This window comes from Phaenicophaeus curvirostris, chromosome 9, assembly GCF_032191515.1.
Source record: "Phaenicophaeus curvirostris isolate KB17595 chromosome 9, BPBGC_Pcur_1.0, whole genome shotgun sequence".
NCBI classification, from domain to species: Eukaryota; Metazoa; Chordata; class Aves; order Cuculiformes; family Cuculidae; genus Phaenicophaeus; species Phaenicophaeus curvirostris.
This window is the reverse complement of record NC_091400.1, coordinates 23,489,955-23,511,312: the sequence shown is the minus strand read 5'-3', so window position 1 is coordinate 23,511,312 and position 21,358 is coordinate 23,489,955. Positions and strand designations below refer to the sequence as shown.

The window sequence follows — 21,358 nt, the reverse complement described above, 5'->3', positions numbered from 1 at the left end:
TTGAGGTTTGAAATGACCTCTAAAATCATCAAGTCCAGCTAACACTTCCCAGCTAACATACCACTGCTTTCATCTTTTCAGTATTGTAGCTCCTAAAATACATTGGTTTACCTCCATTTTTTTTCTGAAATACGGTATCAATTCCTCTCCTATAGCTATAAAATATTTTTTCCTTCTGTATTCTAATGTAATGCACTTGCACTGAGCTCTTTTGGTTCCAGAGTTGCTTCTGTTTCACTGACCCACCTGGTATTTTCCTGCATGTTACTGCAGGTTTGCTTCTCTTCCATCTCACACCTATATTTTGAGTTTAGAAAGCAAGGCAATAGAATCATAGAATCATAGAATAACCAGGTTGGAAGAGACCCACCGGATCATCGAGTCCAACTGTTCCTATCAAAAGAAAGTGGAAGGAAAACGTCATTCTGCCACCACAATGCAGGATGCTGCTGCTACACCTCAGGTGTGACCCTAGCAGCAAAGGACATCCCTCCCTCCACTGACAGCAGGTGGAGGTGCCCCCTGCCACCCTGCTCCTGAAACAACCTCAGCTGTGGAAGGAGATGATATAAACCTCGTTAACTGGGGCAGTAATTAAGTGGGAGTAAAAATATCAGCAGCAGCTGGGTAATGCTGCTCTGCTGCCTACAGGTGAAGGTAACCAGCCCTTAGGTCCCCACACACCCATTGCCTCCTCAATCTTTCTCAGGAATCAGATCTTAATGGCAGGGGGAAGCATTAGCTGCAAACTTCAAAAGTCACATTTTTTAGCATGGCCAAGAATCATAGAATCATTGAATTTGGAAAGGACCTCCAAGATCATCCAGTCCACCACTCAGCCCAACCCCACTGGGCCTACTAAACCATGTCCTGAAGTGCCACGGTTACACAATTTTGAACACTTCCAGGGATGGAGACTCATCACTTCCCTGTGCAGCCTCTTCCAATGCTTCAAAACTCTTTCAGTAAAGAAATTTTTCCTAATATCCTCCCCTGGTACAACTTGAGGCCAAGAAGTGGGGTTATTAAATAAGGGGCTGGCCATGGGTTTTGGCTTTGCATGCAGCAGGACCCCACAGGAAGGGCTTGTCATCCAGCCGTCAGGGTACAGTTGGGCCACCTTCTCCTGGGAATTGTGTGCTCAACCAGATGCAGTTTTACAACTCTGCTGAAGGTGATCTGGGCCAGGATGGATGCTGGAAAACTATTTCGTATTATTGTGAAGAGAAAAAAAGCATTTCCTTTCATTTTGGCATGGAGGGAACGGTGCTGAAAAGGTGGGGAACAAGATGGAATTATCTTTCCCAGTGTTCCACACCAATTTCTAGGCATTTTATAACTATCATATAATCCTCCCATTCACCCCAGCAATTGTCACCCTTACAACCAAAAGAAGAATCTAGCATTCCTTCATCATGCACTCCTGCATCTGTGTGCATGAATAATATTTTCCAAAATCCAGAGACATCAAAACACTTCTCAATGAATTATAGAATGGTTTGGCTTGGAAGGGGCCACGAAGCTCATAAAGTTCAACTCCCCTGCAGTGAGCAGGGACATCTTCCACTGGATGAGGTTGCTCAGAGCCCCATCCCACCTGACCTTGAACACCTCCAAGGACAGGGCATCTACCACCTCTCCGGGATTCATTGTCCCCAGAGTAAAAATTTCTTCCTAATATATAGTCTAAACCTCTCCTCTTTTCATTTAAAACCATTACCCTTTGTCCTATTGCTACAGGCCCTTCTAAAAATCTTTTCCCCATCCTTCTTATAAACCCCATTTAAGTACTGAATGAGTACTCAATGAGGTCTCCTCAGAGTCTTTTCCAGTGTTCTCAAAACAAATGGAAAAGAAACAAAACAAAAGCACAGGAAAAACAAATTGCTTTGCCTTGATGCAGGATGACACGGTCAGTTCCAAGGAGCAGTTCGTAACAATGGCTACCCTAGAGGTGGCCAGTCCACCAGTGACCTCCCCTTCTGCTGTCTTGTGCTTTGAGCCTTCAAGCTCTGTGCGATCTCATTCACGCTGCAGTCCAAGGAAAGCATTTAATGGAGTGGAGGGTTTTTTTTCCAGTACATTAAATATTTGCACCTCTTTTAGCGTCAGTGCTTTGGGATGTATGCTTTCAGCCAGACAGGTCATATTTCCCGGAAAGGGACAAGTGTGCAACCCAGAGGGATGTGGGAGCACTGCTTGGAGCCAGGGCAGCTGTGTCCATCTTCACCTTCCAAAGATGGGTCAGTGACAAGAGCCTGAAAGCTGCAGCGAGGCTGGTGGACTCCTGTTCTGCACAGGCAGGTTGGAGCAGCGCAGGCTGGAGGCAGATGCCCCGAGCTCCCAGGCATCCCCTCCTGGAGGCAGAGGGGCACAAACTGGTGATGGTCAGCAAACACCATACACACCTGGAGTTTGGTTTCCTAGTCAATGTCTGCCTCCACTGTTAAGTTTACTGGAAAGAAGATGGTATTAAGGCACCATTTACAATTGAGGGAAAGGTGTGCTCACTGCAGGCTGGGGAAGTTCCTTTAGACCACGGCAAAATCCAGCTGGCACTAGAGCGAGTGTACCTTATAATCATAGAATCATTGAGGTTGGAAAAGACCTCTAAGATCATCCAGTCCAACTATCAGTCTAGCATCACCATTCCTACCAAACCAAGTCCCCAAGTGCCACGTCTATGTTTTTCTAACACCTCCAGGGATGGAGACTCCACCACTTCCCTGGGCAGCCTCTGCCAGTGCTTCACCTCTCTTTCAGTAAAAAAAAATTTCCCAATATCCACTCTAAACCTCCCCTGGTGCAACTTGGGGCCACTGCCTCTTGTCCTACTTGTTACTAGGGAGAAGAGACCAGCACCCACCTTGCTGAACCTCCTGTCTTGTAGTTTTAGAGAAATGTGAGGTCTCCTCACAGCCTCCTCTTCTCCAGAATGAACAGTCCCAGCTCCCTCGGCTGCTCCTCATAATGCTGTTCCCCAAACCCTTCATGAGCCTTCTCTGAATTAGCTAAAGTCCTGTGATAATGAAGCATTGATTCCACAGACACACAAAAGCATTCTGTATGCTATATCTATAGCCTGCATTGGGGAATGTCCTGTGTCCCGGCTGTGAGCACCCTGCTGCACCTAGAGGAGTGTGGGGGACAGCCAACACCTTCAGATCCTGCACCAGGAGCTCTGCTGTGCAGGCGCAGAGCACAATCCCCCTCATAGGACACGGCCAAGCTCTGCCTGCATCCCACTGAACCCACGGTCATGGCCAAATCTTCTGGCAGCGGGCTGACTTGCAGCTTCCTTCAGTTTTCCTCTGCAGGGTGGAAGGAGTAGATATCTCAGAGGACTGAGCTGCGCAGCCTCCTCGCAGGGGCCAAGGGAGAGTTGTCTCTGCAACACTCTTGCTCCAAACTCTCTGCTGCTTGACATCGCTACCTGTGTAGAGGACAGAGAGTGATGGCAAGACCAAGGAGGGAGGCATTTGAGCCAAAAGACTATTTTTTTTCAGGCAGCTGCAGGCCAGAAGCTGCTTGACGTGGTGCTGGCACACCATGCCCTGCAAAGCCAGCCCCACTTCTCCATCCAAGGTTCTGCCACAGATCCAACAGCAATCTTAAAGCCCTCCCTCTTCAGCCACAGGTAATTAAGGCTCACATCCCCTGTTAGGGCAGCAGTATGCATTATTTCCCCACTGCGCAGGGCCAGCCTATTGTTTGCGTAAGCCAGTGAGCCAAGGGGCCAAGGGTTAGTGGGTTAACAGCTACATAACGTCATGCTGCGTGCAGGGTGGGGCACACGGGCTGTAATTCAGCATTTGGGTGTAACTGCATGCTGGCCCCAAGCTCTAACCCTCTCACCCTGCCCAGCACCTTGGCTTGACTGCGCGCTCTTCCCACAAGCTGTACAACCCCGTACTGAAAAAGAATCCCATAAAAAAAATACAAAGCTTGAAATTCCACAGTTTAAGCAAGGAAATATCCTTTTAAAAATGCAGCAAAACATTCATAGGATCCTGAAAACACAAGCAAAACCCATGATGGGCTGAGACACCAAGACTGTGCACTGGCATCCCCCAGGTTTTAATGTACAGAATCATGCAGCTTTCTCCTAGGACACTTTGCACTTTGTTTGGCCTTGGCAACCATCAAGTCAAAAGTAACACTGCTTCCAAAAGCAAAAAATATCCTAACCAAGCGCTGACTTTTGGCAGGGAAAAAAAAAACCTAAGACACTGCATCATTTGGAGCACACAGTGTTTAGTACTAATGCAAAATTTATTGCTCTGGCAAAGCTGAAACTCTAGCAGCTGCTGCCTCCTTCTTGCACTCCTCTGCATCTCTGAGGACCACCTCATGTCAGCCGTGCCAGTGGTGGGGTTAGAGCTGCAAATCCTGCGAGAGCTGTTGAAACCCAGTCCAGGGCTCCTCCTCAGGGCCAGGGTCCCCAAAGAAGCTGGCGGTGCAGCTGCATCACAAACAGATCTTTGACAGCAATTGTTATTAGAGAGACACCAGCGACACAAAAGCTTCTCTGGAGGAAACTGCAGTGAGCAGGGGATGAGGTAGAAGCGGTGGAGAGAGAGTGAGCAGGAAAACCACAAGACACTTGTGCCTGCTAAAAATGATTTCCACCTAGTAATTTTAGCAGCTGTTCTGTTCCGCTGCCTACCTTCCTGGATGAATTTTAAGTAGGAGGTGAGTGAAAATGAGAATGGTGACAGAGTTCCTCCCCCTCACTACCCCAGACATCTGTGTCTGCACATTTTTAACTTCTCCCTGACCCTATCTTAAAGACATGGTTATTTTCCCCAGTTATGTGGGTTTTGTCCTGGCTGGTAAAAAGAACCAGGAATCTACACCAAGGTTTCTCAAGGGTGGTTAAAAATAGAGACCTGACAAAAAAGGCTGGAGCCACACCAGTGCCCTCGTCCAGCCCTGTGTGCCAGCTCATGCAGCTGGATCTCCAGGTTCAGAATATGGATGCGAGAAGAAATGCAGCTTCGTAATAAATAATAAATGCCATGAAGCCATTGTTCCTTCCCTGCTGGCAATGGACAGTTTCCCATGGACCTCAGCCATACCCTGCCTCTGCATGGAGGTGGCCCTGAGGAGCAGCAGCGTGGAGCAGTTGCTATACCCATCCCCTCACCCTGCATTCACTCACAGCTGCAGCAGCCACAGTTGAAAATTAAGAGGTTTGGGGCAACCAGAGAAACCCTCTCTGAGCCCTGTGGTTAAGCAGGTGCTCTGCTGAGACACAAACATGGTGAAGCACTCACAGCAAGAGCTGCTGTTCTGTTGGAGGCACGCCGACACATACACACAACCTCTAACTTGTGTTTTAATTCTCAAAAATTATTTATAGTGAGCATAGGTTAACATTGAGAAAAATGCATGGTGCGCTATCAAACCAGATGAAGTATTGTCCCCTCAATGAGGACACAAAGGTTGAGGCAGCAGTAGTAGAGCTACCTGCTCATTTATGCTCCTCTTTTCCACATCCTTTGGGACCTGAATGTTGTGCTGAGCTCCTAAGAGGTGTGCTGCTAAGTAAGTTTTCCTCGATTCTTCCCAAACTTCATCAATCCTACTGATGACTGAATGCTAAGTTTTTGTTCACTTAACCAGCTGATAAATAAAGAGCAATTTGGAGTTAGTGGGAACCCTGATACAGTTGCAGCAAATTCAAGTCAAAAGCACCAGCAACATTTTATTCCCAAGCATGTCCCATGACTAGAACATCACCACTGTCAGAACAGGCAGCAGCTACCAACACCCTTCTGCGAGGAGCTCCCTCAAGTCCTCTTCCATTTAGGCACAGCATGTGAAGTCAAACATAGAATAACAGAACAGTTTGGGTTGGAAGGGACCTTACACCCAGTTCCACACCTCCCACTGGATCAGGCTGCTCAAAGCCTCACCCAGTCTGGCCTTGAACACCTCCATGGATGGGGCAGCCACCACTTCTCTGCATAACCTGTGCCAGTGCCTCACCACCTTCACAAGAAAACATTTATTCTAATATCTCATCTAAATCTCCCCTCTTCCAGCGTAAAACAGTTACTCCTACTCCTATCCCTACACTCTCTGATAAATAGCCCCTCCCCAGCTTTCCTTTAGTCCCTTTCAGTACTGGGAGGCTGCTCTAAGGTCTCCCCAGAGCCATCGCTTCTCCAGGCTGAACAACCCCAGCTCTCTTAGCTTGTCCTCGTATAAGAGGTTCCCCAGCTCTCAGATCATCTTCATGGCTCCAACAGCTCCAGGTCCTTCTTGTGCTGAGTACTCCAGAATTGAGGACTCAAGGTGGGGTCTCAAGAAAACAGTACAGGGACAGAATCACCTCCCTCAACCTGCTGGTAACACAAGCTGCTTCTCCTTCAGATCCCCTGTAACTACTCTACCTCCCTCTCCTGCCACAGGGAGCTCACCTGCCTCATGCAATTGCCTCCAAGTCCCTTCATCTTCTGCCATTGAAGATGGTCACTGTGAAGGTTCTCTTGTATCCCAGATCTTAAATTACACCCTTACCAGTCTCCGACACCCTGGTCCTCAAGCTCTGACTGAAGAAAAACAAACCTCTTCTTTGTAGCTGTGTGCCTCTCACAGCAGTGAATTGCCTGTTTCCCCAGGTGCAGTTTTTCTGTCCTACAGCACTCCCAAGCCTCCCTCTCCAATCTGCCAGGGCACAGTGGGTGACCTTATGCAGGAGAAGCCCCTTCTCTTGGAGGTTTTGGGGAGAAGAAAAAAAAAAAACCCAACACTGCTAATCTCCTTCTGCCTCTGTCTGGCTTCACCCAGCTGGGAAAGCAATTTTGCTCTCACAAACCAAACTGTGCACAGCCTTCTCCCACAAGGATGGAGATTAAGTATCTTGACAGGTGGAGGCAGAAAGAGGCTATGTGGGAGAGGCATTGGTGCTTCTGTGGTACAGCGGCTCTTCTCTCTCCCACTGTCTCGCAGTTCCCCCTTGACTAACGTAGGATGCAGCGTCTTGTGGCTGCAGTACCCCATGTAGCATCATCCACTGGCAGACACAGGGATCACATGGATGCAGGAGAGCATGGAAAAGGTGTTTCCAGAGCTGTACTGGAAAAATCAGAGAGCTGATAACTGGAGAAGGAACATCAAGGCTATGGAGAATCATTGCCAAGGTGCAGTTTTCAGATCAACATTGTAAGAAAATGATGTTTTCGGCAGTGAAGATTAGATCAAAATGCACCTGTGATCAGCTGGTTCATACAGTGACTTTAAACAGAGTCAATACAAAAATCCACAGTTCAAGACTTAAGTTTTCCACGTGAAAGTCAATGTCTTTTTAGCCTGGTTTGTTCTAAATCAGGTAGAAAGTATCTGTCCAACTACAACTTCTCAGCTAGCAGCAGGACATCCAGCTTGTCCTTGAAATGTCACAGAAAAGGATTTGTACTCTAAGCAATTCACTCCTTTGAGGTTCTGACTGTTGATGTATTGCTACCAGCAGAGTCAAGGCATTACAAAAGAGAACAACATTCTGTACCTCCAATGTCTTGACTTCAAAGCATTTCAATTTTATAAACAAAGAGACACAGCTTCAGTCTAGCCCCAAAGAAAGCAATTTATGTAAGCAAAAAGTCTGGGACAAATAATTAAAACATGAGACTAAACAAAAACATTTGTGAGCTTGTTGAAAGAACCTTGTAATATAAACTATTTTTTTCTGTGTATTTATTTGCACTTTACCTAAGGGTGGCCCTCTGAGGCTGTTAGTTATTATTTGTTCTGCATTTGGAAGCCTGTCAGTGGTGACCAGTGCAGAGGTCACCCTGTGAGCTATTCTCCCACCATGTCCATGCCTCACACATGCCACAACATCCTCTCTTCTAGGGTGCAATCTTTCATTCCTAACATCCAGGTAAAAACCTGCAATAGCAAAGCCACCATCCCTCAGCTCACCTCAAAACCAGAGTTCCACAGGGAATCATAGAATAGTTAGGTTTGGAGGGGATCTTAAAGCCCATTCAGTTCCAACCCCGCTGTCAGAGGGACACCTCCCACTGCATCAGGTTGCTTCAGGCACCATTGAACCTGGCCCTGAACACCTCCAGGGATGAGGCATCCATGACTTCCCTGGGCAATCTGTGCCAGTGCCTCACCACTCTCACAGTGAACAATTTCTGCCTAAATACCTCTTCTCTTCCGTGACCTGGGAGAGTTGTGTGGGATTTCTGATCAGTAGGTCTCCCCCAAACCCATTTAGGATGATGTTAACATCTTCAGTCACAGGCTGGGAAAACACAGATGACGGCAATGTGCAGGTGAGGTTAGGAAAGACATTACTTATTTGTTTGCTCATGCAGCAGGAGCTGAAGCAGCCCCTCAAGGGATCACACAGTCCATGCGTGATCATGCGTGAAGACACGCAACTGCAGCTTTGGGTACCTCGGGAGCGGTGGTGAAAAGCAGCTTGTCGCGTTTCAGCGTAGCCAAAAACAATCGACAGGACCACTTGTTACAAGTTCTGCTGTCATTCCACCTGTCCCTCACGGGAATTCAGCGGTGCCCCCGGCTCCTTTCAGGGTGATGGGGAAGGGGGGGACCCACTGATGCTGCCAGCGCTGCTGCTGCCGCCTCTGCTGCGGTGAGCGATGGGCGATCGCGTGGTGCCATCTGGTGGGAGCAGGCAGCCTGTACGAGAGCTCCTCGGGAAGGAAAAGGTCCCTCCTCAGGAGGGAGAGGCGAGAGGAGGGTATCCGCGCCCGGGATCTGTTACCGACAGCTACGGCCACCTGTAAGACGTCTGGCACAAAAATAAACCAACACCAATCCACGTTAACTTAAATTCTTAATTTAACAAATTAAGAAGAGCAATCACAATGACCTCCTAAATCTTTCCCTTTTGAGCTGACCCACAGCTGCACGCGGTGCTGCCAGTATTCAAAGCAATTCTGCAGATTTTCCAAAAGGCTGTTGAAGATCCATCATTTTTGCTTTCACGTCTTCTACCAACAAAAAAAAATGGGTTCCTTTGAGCACCAACTGCATCTTTGACATCTCTTCACCATAAACCTCCATCAATAATTGAAAAGTCTTTGTTGTGGATTTCCCCAGTTTCACAGGAACCTTGATGTTCAGTCCTGCACACCAACACTTCCCAGCTGAGGGTAAGAAAACACCTCTATTTGAACATGTGTCCATTCATACCGAGTGAAGCAATAGGGCTGAGCCTTGCCTCACTGTGACAGGTTAGAACATGCTCTATAACCACCTCTGTGTCTCTGCCCTCCCATTCCTGGTTCCCAAACTATAGGGTTAGTATCAGATTTTTTTTGTATCTAACCCCATACATTGCTTGGGTTACTATGAAAGAACTTAATCCACTGCCTGAAAGGAAGTTATGGCAAGGTGGGTGCTGGTCTCTCCTCCCAAGTGACAGGACAAGAGGAACTGGCTTCAGTTTGCACCAGGGGAGGTTTAGTTTGGATATTAGGAAAAATTCCATTACCAGGAGAGATGTGAAGCACTGGAAGAGGCTGCCCAGGGAAGGAGAGTCTCCATCCCCGGAGATATTCAAAATCATGTAGATATGGTGATTCAGGACATGGTTTAGTAGGTACAGGTGGTGTTAGGCTGATGATCTTTGAGGTCTTTTCCAACCTTTTTGATGATTCTACAATTTTATGAACTGCAACCCTGACTTTGGGTGGTGTATGAAAGTGGACTCGTTACCCGAGACTGACAGCTGTAGGACCACGGCGGGCTAGGGCCGACCATCCAGTGGGCTAATGTCCTGCAGCCCGACCTTCTAGTCAAGAACGTGAGCCTTGAGGGTGGTGAGGCTCTGGCCCAGGTTGCCCAGAGAAGCTGTGGCTACCCCATCCCTTGAGGTGTTCAAGGCCAGGATGGACGGAGCTTTGAGCAACCTGACCCAGTGGGAGGTGTCCTTGCCCATGGCAGGGGGTTTGGAACTGGATGGGCTGTGAGGTCCTTTCCAACACAAAACATTCTATGATTCAATGAAAATTTTGGCTTTTACATTTCAGAAGTTAGGGCACAAATGCGTCTGTAATTCCCACAGCCCTGTGTAATAAACCACATAGTAACACACATAATGCTATCACTTCTTTAAGGCTTAGGCACATGGTTCATAGAAAATGGACTGGTTTGGAGCGGTTTATGGCAAGGCATCTTCCATTGCGCTTTCCACTCTACAAATACCACCAATACACAGGAAGATGTTAAATGCTTAATGTCATCTCTGACCACATAGCAAGGAATGAACTTGTCCTCAGTTACTCAGCAAAAAGCTGGAAATCCCACCTTTTCAAAAAGTAATTCAGAAATTAAAACCAAAAATACAGTGAATTCAACCTTTCCTCATCCCCTTTGCAAACTGATGGAGTAAATCAGGGAAGAGAACAGTCTCAGCACCTGAACTATTATCCGTACACCAGCTATTTTAGATTCCCTAACAAGAGGCAAAGCACAGCACCATCACTCTGTCTCTTGCTAGCTGTATCTCTGAGCAGCACCACAGCATCTGAATGCTGTATCAGATCCATCACAGAGTGGACAGCACAAAACAGCCAGAGTAAACACAAAAAAACCTCACACTCCTGTTTTCAGTTAAGCATGTGAAGTCATATTTCACAAAGGAACAGGCTTTTTCTGCTGTAGAACTATATTTAATTATTTTTCATATACAAATTAAAAGAACACACACACACACAAAATTATTCCATCAAATTAAAATAAGCCAAACCAGCACAAATTAATGTAAAAAATACTACAAAGAAAGATGCAACAGCTCTAGTGAAAAGATTAAAAAGCTTCTCAATTCCATTTTCATAAAATTACACTCTGAGTGCTACTGAGTGCACACAAGAACACAGCCCTGAGTGGAAAAAACATCCAGTGCAAAATAGTTTTAAAAACACATTTATCCAAATGCAGTGGAAGTAAATTCACATTTGAGGAGAGCCATCACATTTTTTCTCTTCAGCAACAAGATTATTGCACAGAAACAGCTGAGCGCTTTTTCCCCTCATGCAGTAATACTTCACAGCTTTAGTGGTTCTAAAAAGTGATTTTGTGAAGTTCCAGCATTTGTCCCTGCTAAAGCACTGCAAACATTTATACAAACAAAATGCGTTTATCTAACCAGCTCAATTCTTTCCTTCTTGTGTATCAACCCCAAGAACGATAACCCTGCACCAATTAGGCCTTGTGATTCCACAGTGACTTCTGCCCATAATGCACAAGAAGAAAACATAATCCAAGTAGTACCCAAGGTGGGCTGACCTTGCAGGACCAATTAGACCAAAAAAGCAATGAAACCCCTTTCTCGCTCAAGCAAGCTCATTCTATTCCAATTATATTCTCAATGTGCAAAAACAGGCTATTGAGAACTCACTGTATTTCTCACAGAACCAGATCTCAGAGCAGAACAGTACTCCCAAGTTCACAGTTGCAAAAATAAGAGTCCCATCTTTTGGCTAATTTATGGTCTCATTGCCCAGGTGAAGCTCTAGTAACTTAATCTGAAGGAGTTCACCTCATCCAAAAGTCAAATTGCTCCATTGAAGCCAGTAAAACAGTGGTCTGAGACTAGAAAAAAACATTATTAAAATGGGAATAATCTTAAAAAACCCACAACTACGCATTAATCCTATTGGATATACTTAAATTGAGACATAGAAGGAAAATGTCGGACAGCCTTGTTGCAAACAGCCTTGAGACCACGGGTTAGTATAACTTTTTTCCAAAGGATGAGATGAACAACAGAATCGGTAGTTATTAGGACCAAAAGAAAGATGGCATTTCTCAATTTGCATCTAACTTTCCCACTATAGAACACTCAGTTGTCAACACTATCACCAATTCTAACACCGGAAACGTCCAAACACATCAGCATCAATGCTGCAGTCAGATAAGCTCTGGGTGACCATACTACTTCATTCAAACTGCAATGGGACTCTTCCAAAGCTGTGGGACAGCACAACTGCCAAGGTAGCTCAGTTAAAACATCCTTCAGTTATTGTTTTATGCTTTTAATCAAGATTAATCAATATACATAAAAAAATAGAACAGAGTTAAATAGAAAATACGTCTCTGTAAGTGCTATTCATTGGATCAGAAATGTTTGGGGTTTGTTATGATCCTTTTTTCACAGCATGAAGGTTGTCCTGACTGGCAGGGCAAAAGGCTAGGACAGCTGGCCACAGTCAGTAATGACAATCTTTTTGGAGGGCTTTCCACTCTTGGAACCAAAGCTCTCAATTTTTTTCACGACATCCATTCCTTCCTTTACATGCCCGAAAACAACATGTTTTCCATCTAGCCTGTAAAAAAACAAAAGTGGTTTTACTTAAAACAACATAAAGATTGAACCAAACTGACTTCATTAAAGGGATGTTAGCAGATATTCATATGACAAAGGCAACTGCTCTTCAAGTGACGTGAAGCACTTCTAGCTACGGACCTTAGAAGCATTCTGAGGGATAGTGGCCTTGTTACCCTCACAGCTCTGCCTCCCTCAAGCAGCACAAAACAATTCATTTTCCATTGCGAGTCAAGTAATTTGGAAATTAAACAAATAAAACAAAAACAAGAGAGAAAAATACCCACCAAACCAAACAAACATCGATTCACAAACAAAAAAATCCCAAAGAGAATCCAGGCATCAATTTATCAGGTTGATATGTCAGTCTAAGGACCTACCAGTCAGTTTTTGCGGTGCAGATGAAGAACTGAGATCCATTTGTATTGGGTCCTGCGTTGGCCATTGAAAGAACACCTAGAAGAGCAGCAGTGCCTTAGGTTGGTGTAACAGAGGCGCAATTTTACCCTGCATGTTTAGACTAAAGACAGAAGGTATGATGGTCTCGCACTGTCTCCAAACGATTTCTAATACCAACTTCTTATTTTTGACTACTGTCGTCAGCCCAGCCTCCCTTTTTTCCACAGCAAAAATGCTCGTAATTTGTTGCACACATCCTGATTGGGATTAACACCAGGTAACCTCTACAACAGCAGTAGCAGTTTCCTGTGATGAGGACATGACAATCCAAAAACCAGAGTATATAATTCAATCTGATGTTCTTATATATGACTTCTCCTTTACTATTTCTGGTTTTAATTTGATCTTCAAAGGATGTGCCAATGTTACCTAGTAAATATGAAACCCCAGATGGCTTTGTTTCACTTCTGCAGTAATCTAAGTAAAAATTGAAACTTACGAAATAGGGAACTAAAAGTGGTAATTTCATCTTTGCAGAGTTTGTAAGCAGAATACAACCTCCCCATACCTTATTTTGCACAGTCCCTTTCATAGTACAGGCAAGACCAGCAATGTCACCTGTTACAGGCTACACAAACAAGCACGAGCCAGGGACAATGCACTGTTAAACTTCCTTGGCATTTCTGTAACTACCAAGTGCTGCACATATCAAAAAAAATGTTTTTTATAGTACATCTTCATAAAAAATGCTTCACTATGGGTTACAGTCATGAGAAGGTATAAAGAATACTTTTATTTACCAGGTCCTTCATGCTTAAGTACAAAATTTTCGTCTGGGAATCTACTGCCATAAATGGATTTTCCACCAGTTCCATTATGATTCGTAAAATCACCACCCTGGAACAGAAAAGGATATTAACTTAGCAAGCACACAAGCATTATTTCACATCAGAAGTGATGAAAATACAGTAACTTACTCATTTAAAAGTAATCAAATGAGCACATTTTCTTCAGGTTAAGAATGGGTATGGTCGTGGGGATTTAAAACAGTGTAAGCAGATGGAGATACAGTCAAGCTAAGTAAATCTCTGCTCCAGATACTGCTGCTGTTCTCCAGCTAACATCCACAACTTCAACAACCAGCTTTCTGTGTCACCAGCCTTGCTCCCAAGAATGACGCAACAAGTGGCAGTAATTTTAAGAAACACTTAAAAGGCCTCAAACAAGATCACCCAAATTTGTTAGCACAGACAAGAGCTTCAAAATTTTTTTTCCTGTCCTTCTTTTCTTTCTCCCTATGGGTATAAACACTGGTCAGGATCTCCATTGTTACTATTTGCTGTTTCTAGGTTTTGTTGTTTCAGTGTTACCTCTGAGCGATTTTAAACTCCCCGCTGCTTGCTGGGGCAGATGTGATGGCTGCCTTAGGTCAGACATGAACCCAATCAAACAAACCCAGCCACCACGACTCGCAAAGGTGGCTACTGAACACAGCTTCCAGCACTCTGCCATCTCCTCTCCCGGAAACCACACCACCCATACTGGCCGAGAACTCATACCTAACATGTATTTCATCTGACGTTCCTGTTCTCACCTTGAGTAACCAGTTATAGGTGGTGTGACAGCTACTCCTACACATTCCCAGAAGTATGCTCTGCGCACTGCATGGAGGCATCTGAATTGCCAAATCCTAGGCATGACGACCCTCAATTAGGCTATACCAACTGCCTGAATCATACTATCACTCCATCTCAGCAAGTGGAAAGGTTTCTACTGTTTCCTCTCACTTTAAAATATTGGAAACCTATGACAGCATTCCCATTTCAGTAATAACTTCAAAGGAATTCCTAAACATCAATTCATTATCTCACCATACCAGAGAGTCAACCACCTCGTATCCTCATTCCAGGTCTATCAGTAAGGACTAAACAGGGAAGCAAGACAAACAGACTTACACAGAATTTGACAAATCAGTGGCAGAACTGAGAGGAAGGCTTCTATTTTTCTTTATATTTCTGTGTTTCTGACCTCAACAGAAATATTTATGTATTTCTGTCCTTTTATCAGTATCACAAAACCATAGTTTGCATTTCAAAGGCAAGAAAACAGGACCTTTACAGCACACTTGTCCCTCTCCTTAAAAATAGGTCAGAGTCTCTTGTTCTGACAGCTGTGCTTTTTGCTTAAAAAACAAAGTAAGGATGGGGGGGCCACCACAGCCATCAGTTAATAAACAAAGCGCTTACTATAACCTTCACATTCTACAGTGCAATGCTTTCCAAATGCAGCTCCTTTAAAGGGAAGGGAGGACCACCAGGAATCATGCAATCCAGTGCACTACAGCAGCTCAAACCCTGCTCATCTGCCAAGCACAGTAGGAGAGAAGGCTTTCAAAAACGCTTTTTCCATTTCTGTTGTTGTTGCTGCCGCTGTTTAAGAAAGAAATGCTAATGTGGAGGCACTGTAATTCAGGATTTTGAAAGATTTGTCCTTTAAATGAAAATAAAATCCATTTCAGGTGTGTCAGCCCAAAACCTGACCCCAGCCTACCCTTTTGGTTCCCTCCTCACAGGGATGCTCTGAAAAAAAGTGTTTATTTCAGAAAACACATGCTGTGTTGTGGGCAGATTATTCTATTAGGAATAAAGAATGGACATGCTGTCTTCTTAGCTCACTTAGAACACAAGGTCGATTGTCATACTCCCAAATGCTTCTGCCAAATATGTCCCACACTAAAGGACTGTTACACAAAAGCAGAAAGCCCTAAGTCAGTTTTTTTAAGACAGCCTACACATAATTTACATTGATTTGTATGAAAGACGTGCTAAGCAAGAAACCACAGCAAAAAGATCCGAAATGCAATTCATGCTGTCACTTCTTTATTATGTGGTTAGCAAAGGTTAGAGCACAGCCACTTAAAATGTTACTACTGATCTAACTGGTTCTAGAAAAACATAAATAACAAAGATAAACATAATAGTGGAAGCAAAAAAATTACCTGGCACATAAATGAAGGAATCACTCTGTGAAAAGTGGATCCTTTATACCCAAATCCCTTTTCACCCGTACAAAGAGCTCTAAAGTTTTCTGTGAAAATAAAACAAAGTATTATGTTGCCATATAGGACACACAACAATCAAAGACACATCCCAAGTTCCTAAACTTCAAAGATTTATAGTATCTTTAAGGTATTATTAATTTATTAGTTGTTTCCACCCTTTAAAACACCTGTGTTTTAATACTTGTTTAGCCTCAGAACACAGTACAAACACAATCCTTTTCCACCTCATCTCCCTTTTATTCTGCTGTCACATCTTAGCTCCAACCCCCCTACTTCCCCAAACCCACTAGGTTTGTCAAAGGTCTCATTTGCTGACTTTCATGCCTTTTTCCTCTATAGTAATTGTGAAGACGATGCCTTTCTTTTAAGGATATTCATTTACTGGGAACAGAAAGAAAAGTACAAGTGTGCTAACTAAGCAGATGAGGAAGGAAGCACGTGATAAACCACAAAAGCTTTGTAATATCAGTACTAGTGACCAGGAAAACAAAAGCCTACGTGCTCTTTGGATGCTCTAAGAGACACCATCCCTTTGGTTCACCCTTTCCCATTTGCTTTGGGGTTGGATTTTAATGCATACAAACGTGTTTTAAAACAGATTTATTCACTCCTGATAACCCAACACACAGACTGTACCGCTTAGGGGCAAAATACTAAATGAAGCTATTTGGAACAACAACAAATGACAACTCCTCACTAGCATGTTTGGATAAAGCTTTTATCATATTTCTCTATTTAACAAATGAGGATGGAAGATAGAAGTAGTTTCCAAGAGGCAAAAGAATATTCTTGTTCCTGCAAATTAGGTTCTAAACCTTAAATACTTAAGTATGAAACTCCAGAGGTGCTGCCTTACCTGCTGTCTTTGGCACCACATCAGCTTTCAGCTGTTGAAGTAAAAGAAACAGATCAGTAAGTCAGCTTTTCCATACATAGAAACACTTCTGCACAGGAGGCCAGCACAACTGAAGCCTCTTCCCAAGGTGAAGCTATCTCAAATCACAAGCCACCCAGAATACCAGGAACACTATAAGACTTTCCGAGCACTTGGCTGGTAATTAAAAATAACCCCTCAATGCAATTTCTGGCCAGTTAATAAAGGGCAACTCAAGTAGTGTCCAATAATTTCACTGATCAACACAATGATTCAGCAATAACTAAGGGAAATCTTTATGACTGACTCCTAAGGATCAAAACCCAGCTTTGATCCTTAGAGTCAATCATAATGATTTGGATGCAATTGGAGAGACAAAAGCCTCCCCAGCACAGAGTCTGCTGAAATCTGCAGAAAAGGCAAAGAGAGCAGAAACTGTACAAAAAAATCAACCCGTGATGTTACATATACATTTATTACCAGCAACAATTTCCAATTTTGATTCATAGGCATTTTTTTACTTAACTTAAAAATGTCTGTATTATAACTGCCTGGAAAAAGTGACATAGAAGGGACCACACTAGGTCAGACCAAAGTTTTATCTGGTGGCACAGCCTGACAGCAGCCAGCAGCAGACACCTATGAACAGCATGGCTGTGGCAAGAATTTAGCATCCCTTCCTTAGCATGCTCTCCTCTGATGCCTATAATTTGCAGCTGAATCTAACAACAACTTAGCGAATGATTCAATGCATTCATATAGTCTATAACACTAGAAATCGTTAAGATGGAAATGAAATATAGTAACAGTAATGCTAGTTTTTATAATACCATCCAGTTATTTACTAAATCTCATTAACTAACAAGAACTTGCAAAGCTGTACTTTTACCTATGACTTCCTCAAATGCTGCCTCCTGAAAAACAAGAGCTAGGAGTGTCCAATTAATTTATATGCTCACATTTTCAATAAGGGAAAATGAATTGGGCTCTAGCCCCAAGGGAAACCCTTTTAGAGAGAACCTTCATGAATTACATCTTAGAAACCCCCCAAAAAACTATTGATACAGACCCAACGTGGGCACTGGAGGCTGTAGGCCACACTGAATGGGGAAAGGGACAATTCTCTGCAGCCAACCTTCTACAGGGACAATTCTACACAGGGAGACCCAAGTGTTGGGTTGTTTTCTGTGCAAAGGTGTCTCGTAGAGAGTTGCCTGCGGAGACCCCACCAAATTCCCCCAGTAGGCAGCAACTTGGAAGAGCAGCATTCCCTCCCCGGTGCGTGGTTCTGGAGCACAGCTCTCATTCCTTCGCACACACACACTGTGTTTACTCAGAGACATGTGCCTGGCCCTAAGGATACACGCCGCACCACAATTAACATCTCAGCATTCATCATGCTTTTTGGAAGAGTGAAGTAATGCCCAGTTTTTCCTGCTTGGGCCTTCTCTAACCGGCTAAGATTTTCAGATAGTTAGGGGTTGTTCAGTCTAGAGAAGAGAAGGCTCCAGGAAGACCTTATAGCAGCCTTCCAGTACGAAAAGGGGCTACAGAAAAACTGGGGAAGGGCTCTTTATCAGGAAGTGCAGGGATAGGATGAGGGGGTGTGGGTTTAAACTGAAAGAGAGAATATTGAGGTGAGTAATTAGGAAATGTTTTCCTGTGAGGGTGTTGAGGCACTGGCATGGCTTGCCCAGAGAAGTGGTGGATGCCCCATCCCTGGAGGTGTTCAAGGCCAAGTTGAACAGAGCTTGGAGCAACCTGATCCAGTGGGAGGTACCCCTGCCCGTGGCAGGGAACTAGAACTGGGTGATCTTTAAGGTCCCTTCCAACCCAAACCTTTCTGTGATTCTATCATTTTTACCAACACAGTCAGTTGTTCACTGGCTATTGACCAAGCTGCCCATTCAGAGCTGCACAAACTTTTCAACACACCTTTGTGCAAGAAGCTTGAAGAGGCAGAACCTCTGACAGAAAACTGACAACTAAGAACCAAACAATAAGCACCCAGGAAAATAAGGGAAGAAGCAGGATGAAGCTGGAGGGATGGCTGAAGGCCTCAGGAGCTCCAGGAATGCACCAGCCCCTGGGCAGCCAGATGAGGGTCACAGCATCACAGAACAATTAAGGTTAGAAAGATCTTAAAGATCGAGTCCAACCTAAACCAAACACTGCCAAATGCAAACCACTAAACAACTAATAAGATGAAAGGAAATGGTCTGAAGTTGCAGCAGGGGAGGTTAAGAGTGGATATGAGAAAAAATGTCTTTACTGAAAGACTGGTGAAGCATTGGAAGAGGCTGCCCAGGGCAGTGGTGGAGTCGCCATCCCTGGTGGTGTTCAAAAAGTGTGTAGACATAGCCCTTCAGGACATGATTTAGTAGGCACGGTGGTGTTGGTCTGATGCTGGGACAGGATGATCATAGAATAGTTCGGTTGGAAAAGCCCTTCAATATCACTGAGTTTAGTGATACTTGTCCACTACTTAAACCATACCTCTGAGAACCTCATTTACCAGTCTTTTAAACCTCTCCAACGATGGGGACTCCAACACTTCTCTAGGCAGCCTCTTCCAATGCTTCACCACTCTTCCTGTGAGGAAAATTTCCCCTAATACCCAATCTAAGCCTCCGTTTTTTTTCCAACCTCAATGATCCTATGTCCCTAAGTGTCACATATAGAGGTCACTGACTCCACTGCTGAACCATGTCCCTGAGCACCACGTCCACAGGTCACTGGCAACACAGGATCCCAGAGCCTCTCTGCCAGCAGCAGCCAGGAACACGCTACAAAGATAAGTTTATCCTTGTTCAGCATTCCAGCATTCACACAGGGACTCAGAATTCCCTCTCCTGCAGAGTCACCCAGCTGCCCTTCAGCCCAGCATCCCAGAGACTCCAGCCCTGTCCCCCTGCCCCCAGCAGCAGGCACCAGTGACCTTGTCACACCACCCTCATACAAACAGCAGCTACTACTACTACAAGAGAAACATTTTGATTTAAGTTAACTTTTCATCCAAGTAAACGTATTTTTTGATCATTAAGACAGAATAGCATGTTTTTTTTCAAATAGCATGTTGTTTCCAGACACTGTTAAACTCTTCATTCTTTTGGAGATGATAATATCCATTCAGCACAGGTCATAATGAACACAAGATGTGTCTCCTATAATGACCTCTGTTTGCAGTCTTTCACTATCTCAAATACAAGGTCAGATAGAGCTGGAGCCAGCTCATAGAATCGCTAAGTTGGAAAAGACTATTTTGATCAAGTCCAAACATACCTGTCCACTACTAAACCACATCCTTATTGCCTTAACTCCAATTAGCAAGAGATTTGACTGCTGTAGAGTTCATAATAACAATAAAATTAGCCCTTTGAAAGTAACAGAACACGCATAAGATTTCTGGGAAAATTTATACTTATGCATGTAAGTGGGAAATATATTCTGTAACCAGCTCTTAGAACCATAGAATGGCTTGGGTAGGAAGGGACCTTAAAGATCATCCAGTTCCAATCGTCCTGTCATGGGCAAGGACACCTTCCACTGGATCAGGTTGCTCAAAGCCCCATTCAATATGGCCTTGAAAACCTCAAGGGATGGGGCATTCATGACTTCTCTGGGCAACTAGCGCCAGTGCCTCACCACCCTCACAGGAAAACATTTCTTCCTAAAATCTAATCTAAATCTCTTATTTCAGCTTAAAAGCATTACCTATGACTGCACATATTTCATGAATCAATCTTAAAATATTCCACACCTTACCAATGACCCATTTACCAAAAGCTGATAGACTCTGACTCTGTATTCACCCTTCTTGGGAGCTTTTCCAAGTCTAATAGTTAATGATTGATTAAAATCACTCCTTCCAACCTGGTGATTCTATTCTATGATTCCTGTTGCCCAGGTTTGAACAAAGGATACTTGCTTCTTAAAACTCCAAAACGAGTCTTAGAGAGTTTAATTGCCAGCATTTTCAGTATCAGTTTTTTGAAGATGATCATGTCTTGTGTTCAGTATGACCTGCGCCAAACACACGTCTTGTTGTGTAATCACCTCTGTTTGCGGTCTCTCCCTGCCTCAAACGCAAGGTCAGACAGAGACCCAGAGCCAGCTCTAAATCAGCAAGAGACTTCAATATTGTCAAGTTCATAATAACATTAAAATTAGTCCTTGGAAAGTAACAGAACAGGCATAAGACTTCTGCCAAAATTTATAAACGTGCACGCAAGTGGGAAATACATTCGGTCCGTAGCCCTTGTCTGGTGGGCGGAGACCGCTCCCTTGCGCTGCCCAGCTCTGACTGAAGGCCGGTTGCTTCCTAAAACTCCAGAATGACTCGCGGAGGGTTTATTTGCCGACATTTTCAGTACCAGTTACACTCCTCGTTCTTTTGGAAATGGCAAACTCTTGCGTTAAGGATGACATGTGTTTAACAGACGGGTTTTTTTTTTCTGTAACCACTTCTGCTTGCAGCCCTTCCCTGTCTCAAGCGCAAGGTCAGACACGGAGCTGCAGCCAGCTCCAAACCAGCAAGAAGTCTGACCGCTACGAACCCCACAAACACCGTTCCAATCGGTGCTCGGGAAGCCCCTGCAGGCTCACAGCGCCGCCGAGCCTTAAGCGCGCCGGGTCTCGGCTCGGTGCCCTCCCCAACCCCCCCCGGGCGGCCCCGAGTCCCCGGCGCTTTCGGTCCTACCTCCAGCACGAC

General features: G+C 44.5%; 1 protein-coding gene across 1 annotated transcript; it reads right to left on the bottom strand.

Moving 5' to 3' along the window:
* Positions 1–10,592: 10,592 nt before the first annotated feature.
* PPIF (peptidylprolyl isomerase F) lies at positions 10,593–21,358 on the bottom strand. Its single transcript, XM_069863895.1, has 6 exons — positions 21,347–21,358; positions 16,630–16,660; positions 15,711–15,799; positions 13,513–13,609; positions 12,694–12,769; positions 10,593–12,314 (listed from the first exon to the last, which is right to left on the bottom strand). Exons 3-6 carry the CDS (start codon positions 15,717–15,719, stop codon positions 12,179–12,181), a joined length of 318 nt encoding a protein of 105 aa, XP_069719996.1. The 5' UTR covers positions 15,720–15,799; positions 16,630–16,660; positions 21,347–21,358; the 3' UTR covers positions 10,593–12,178.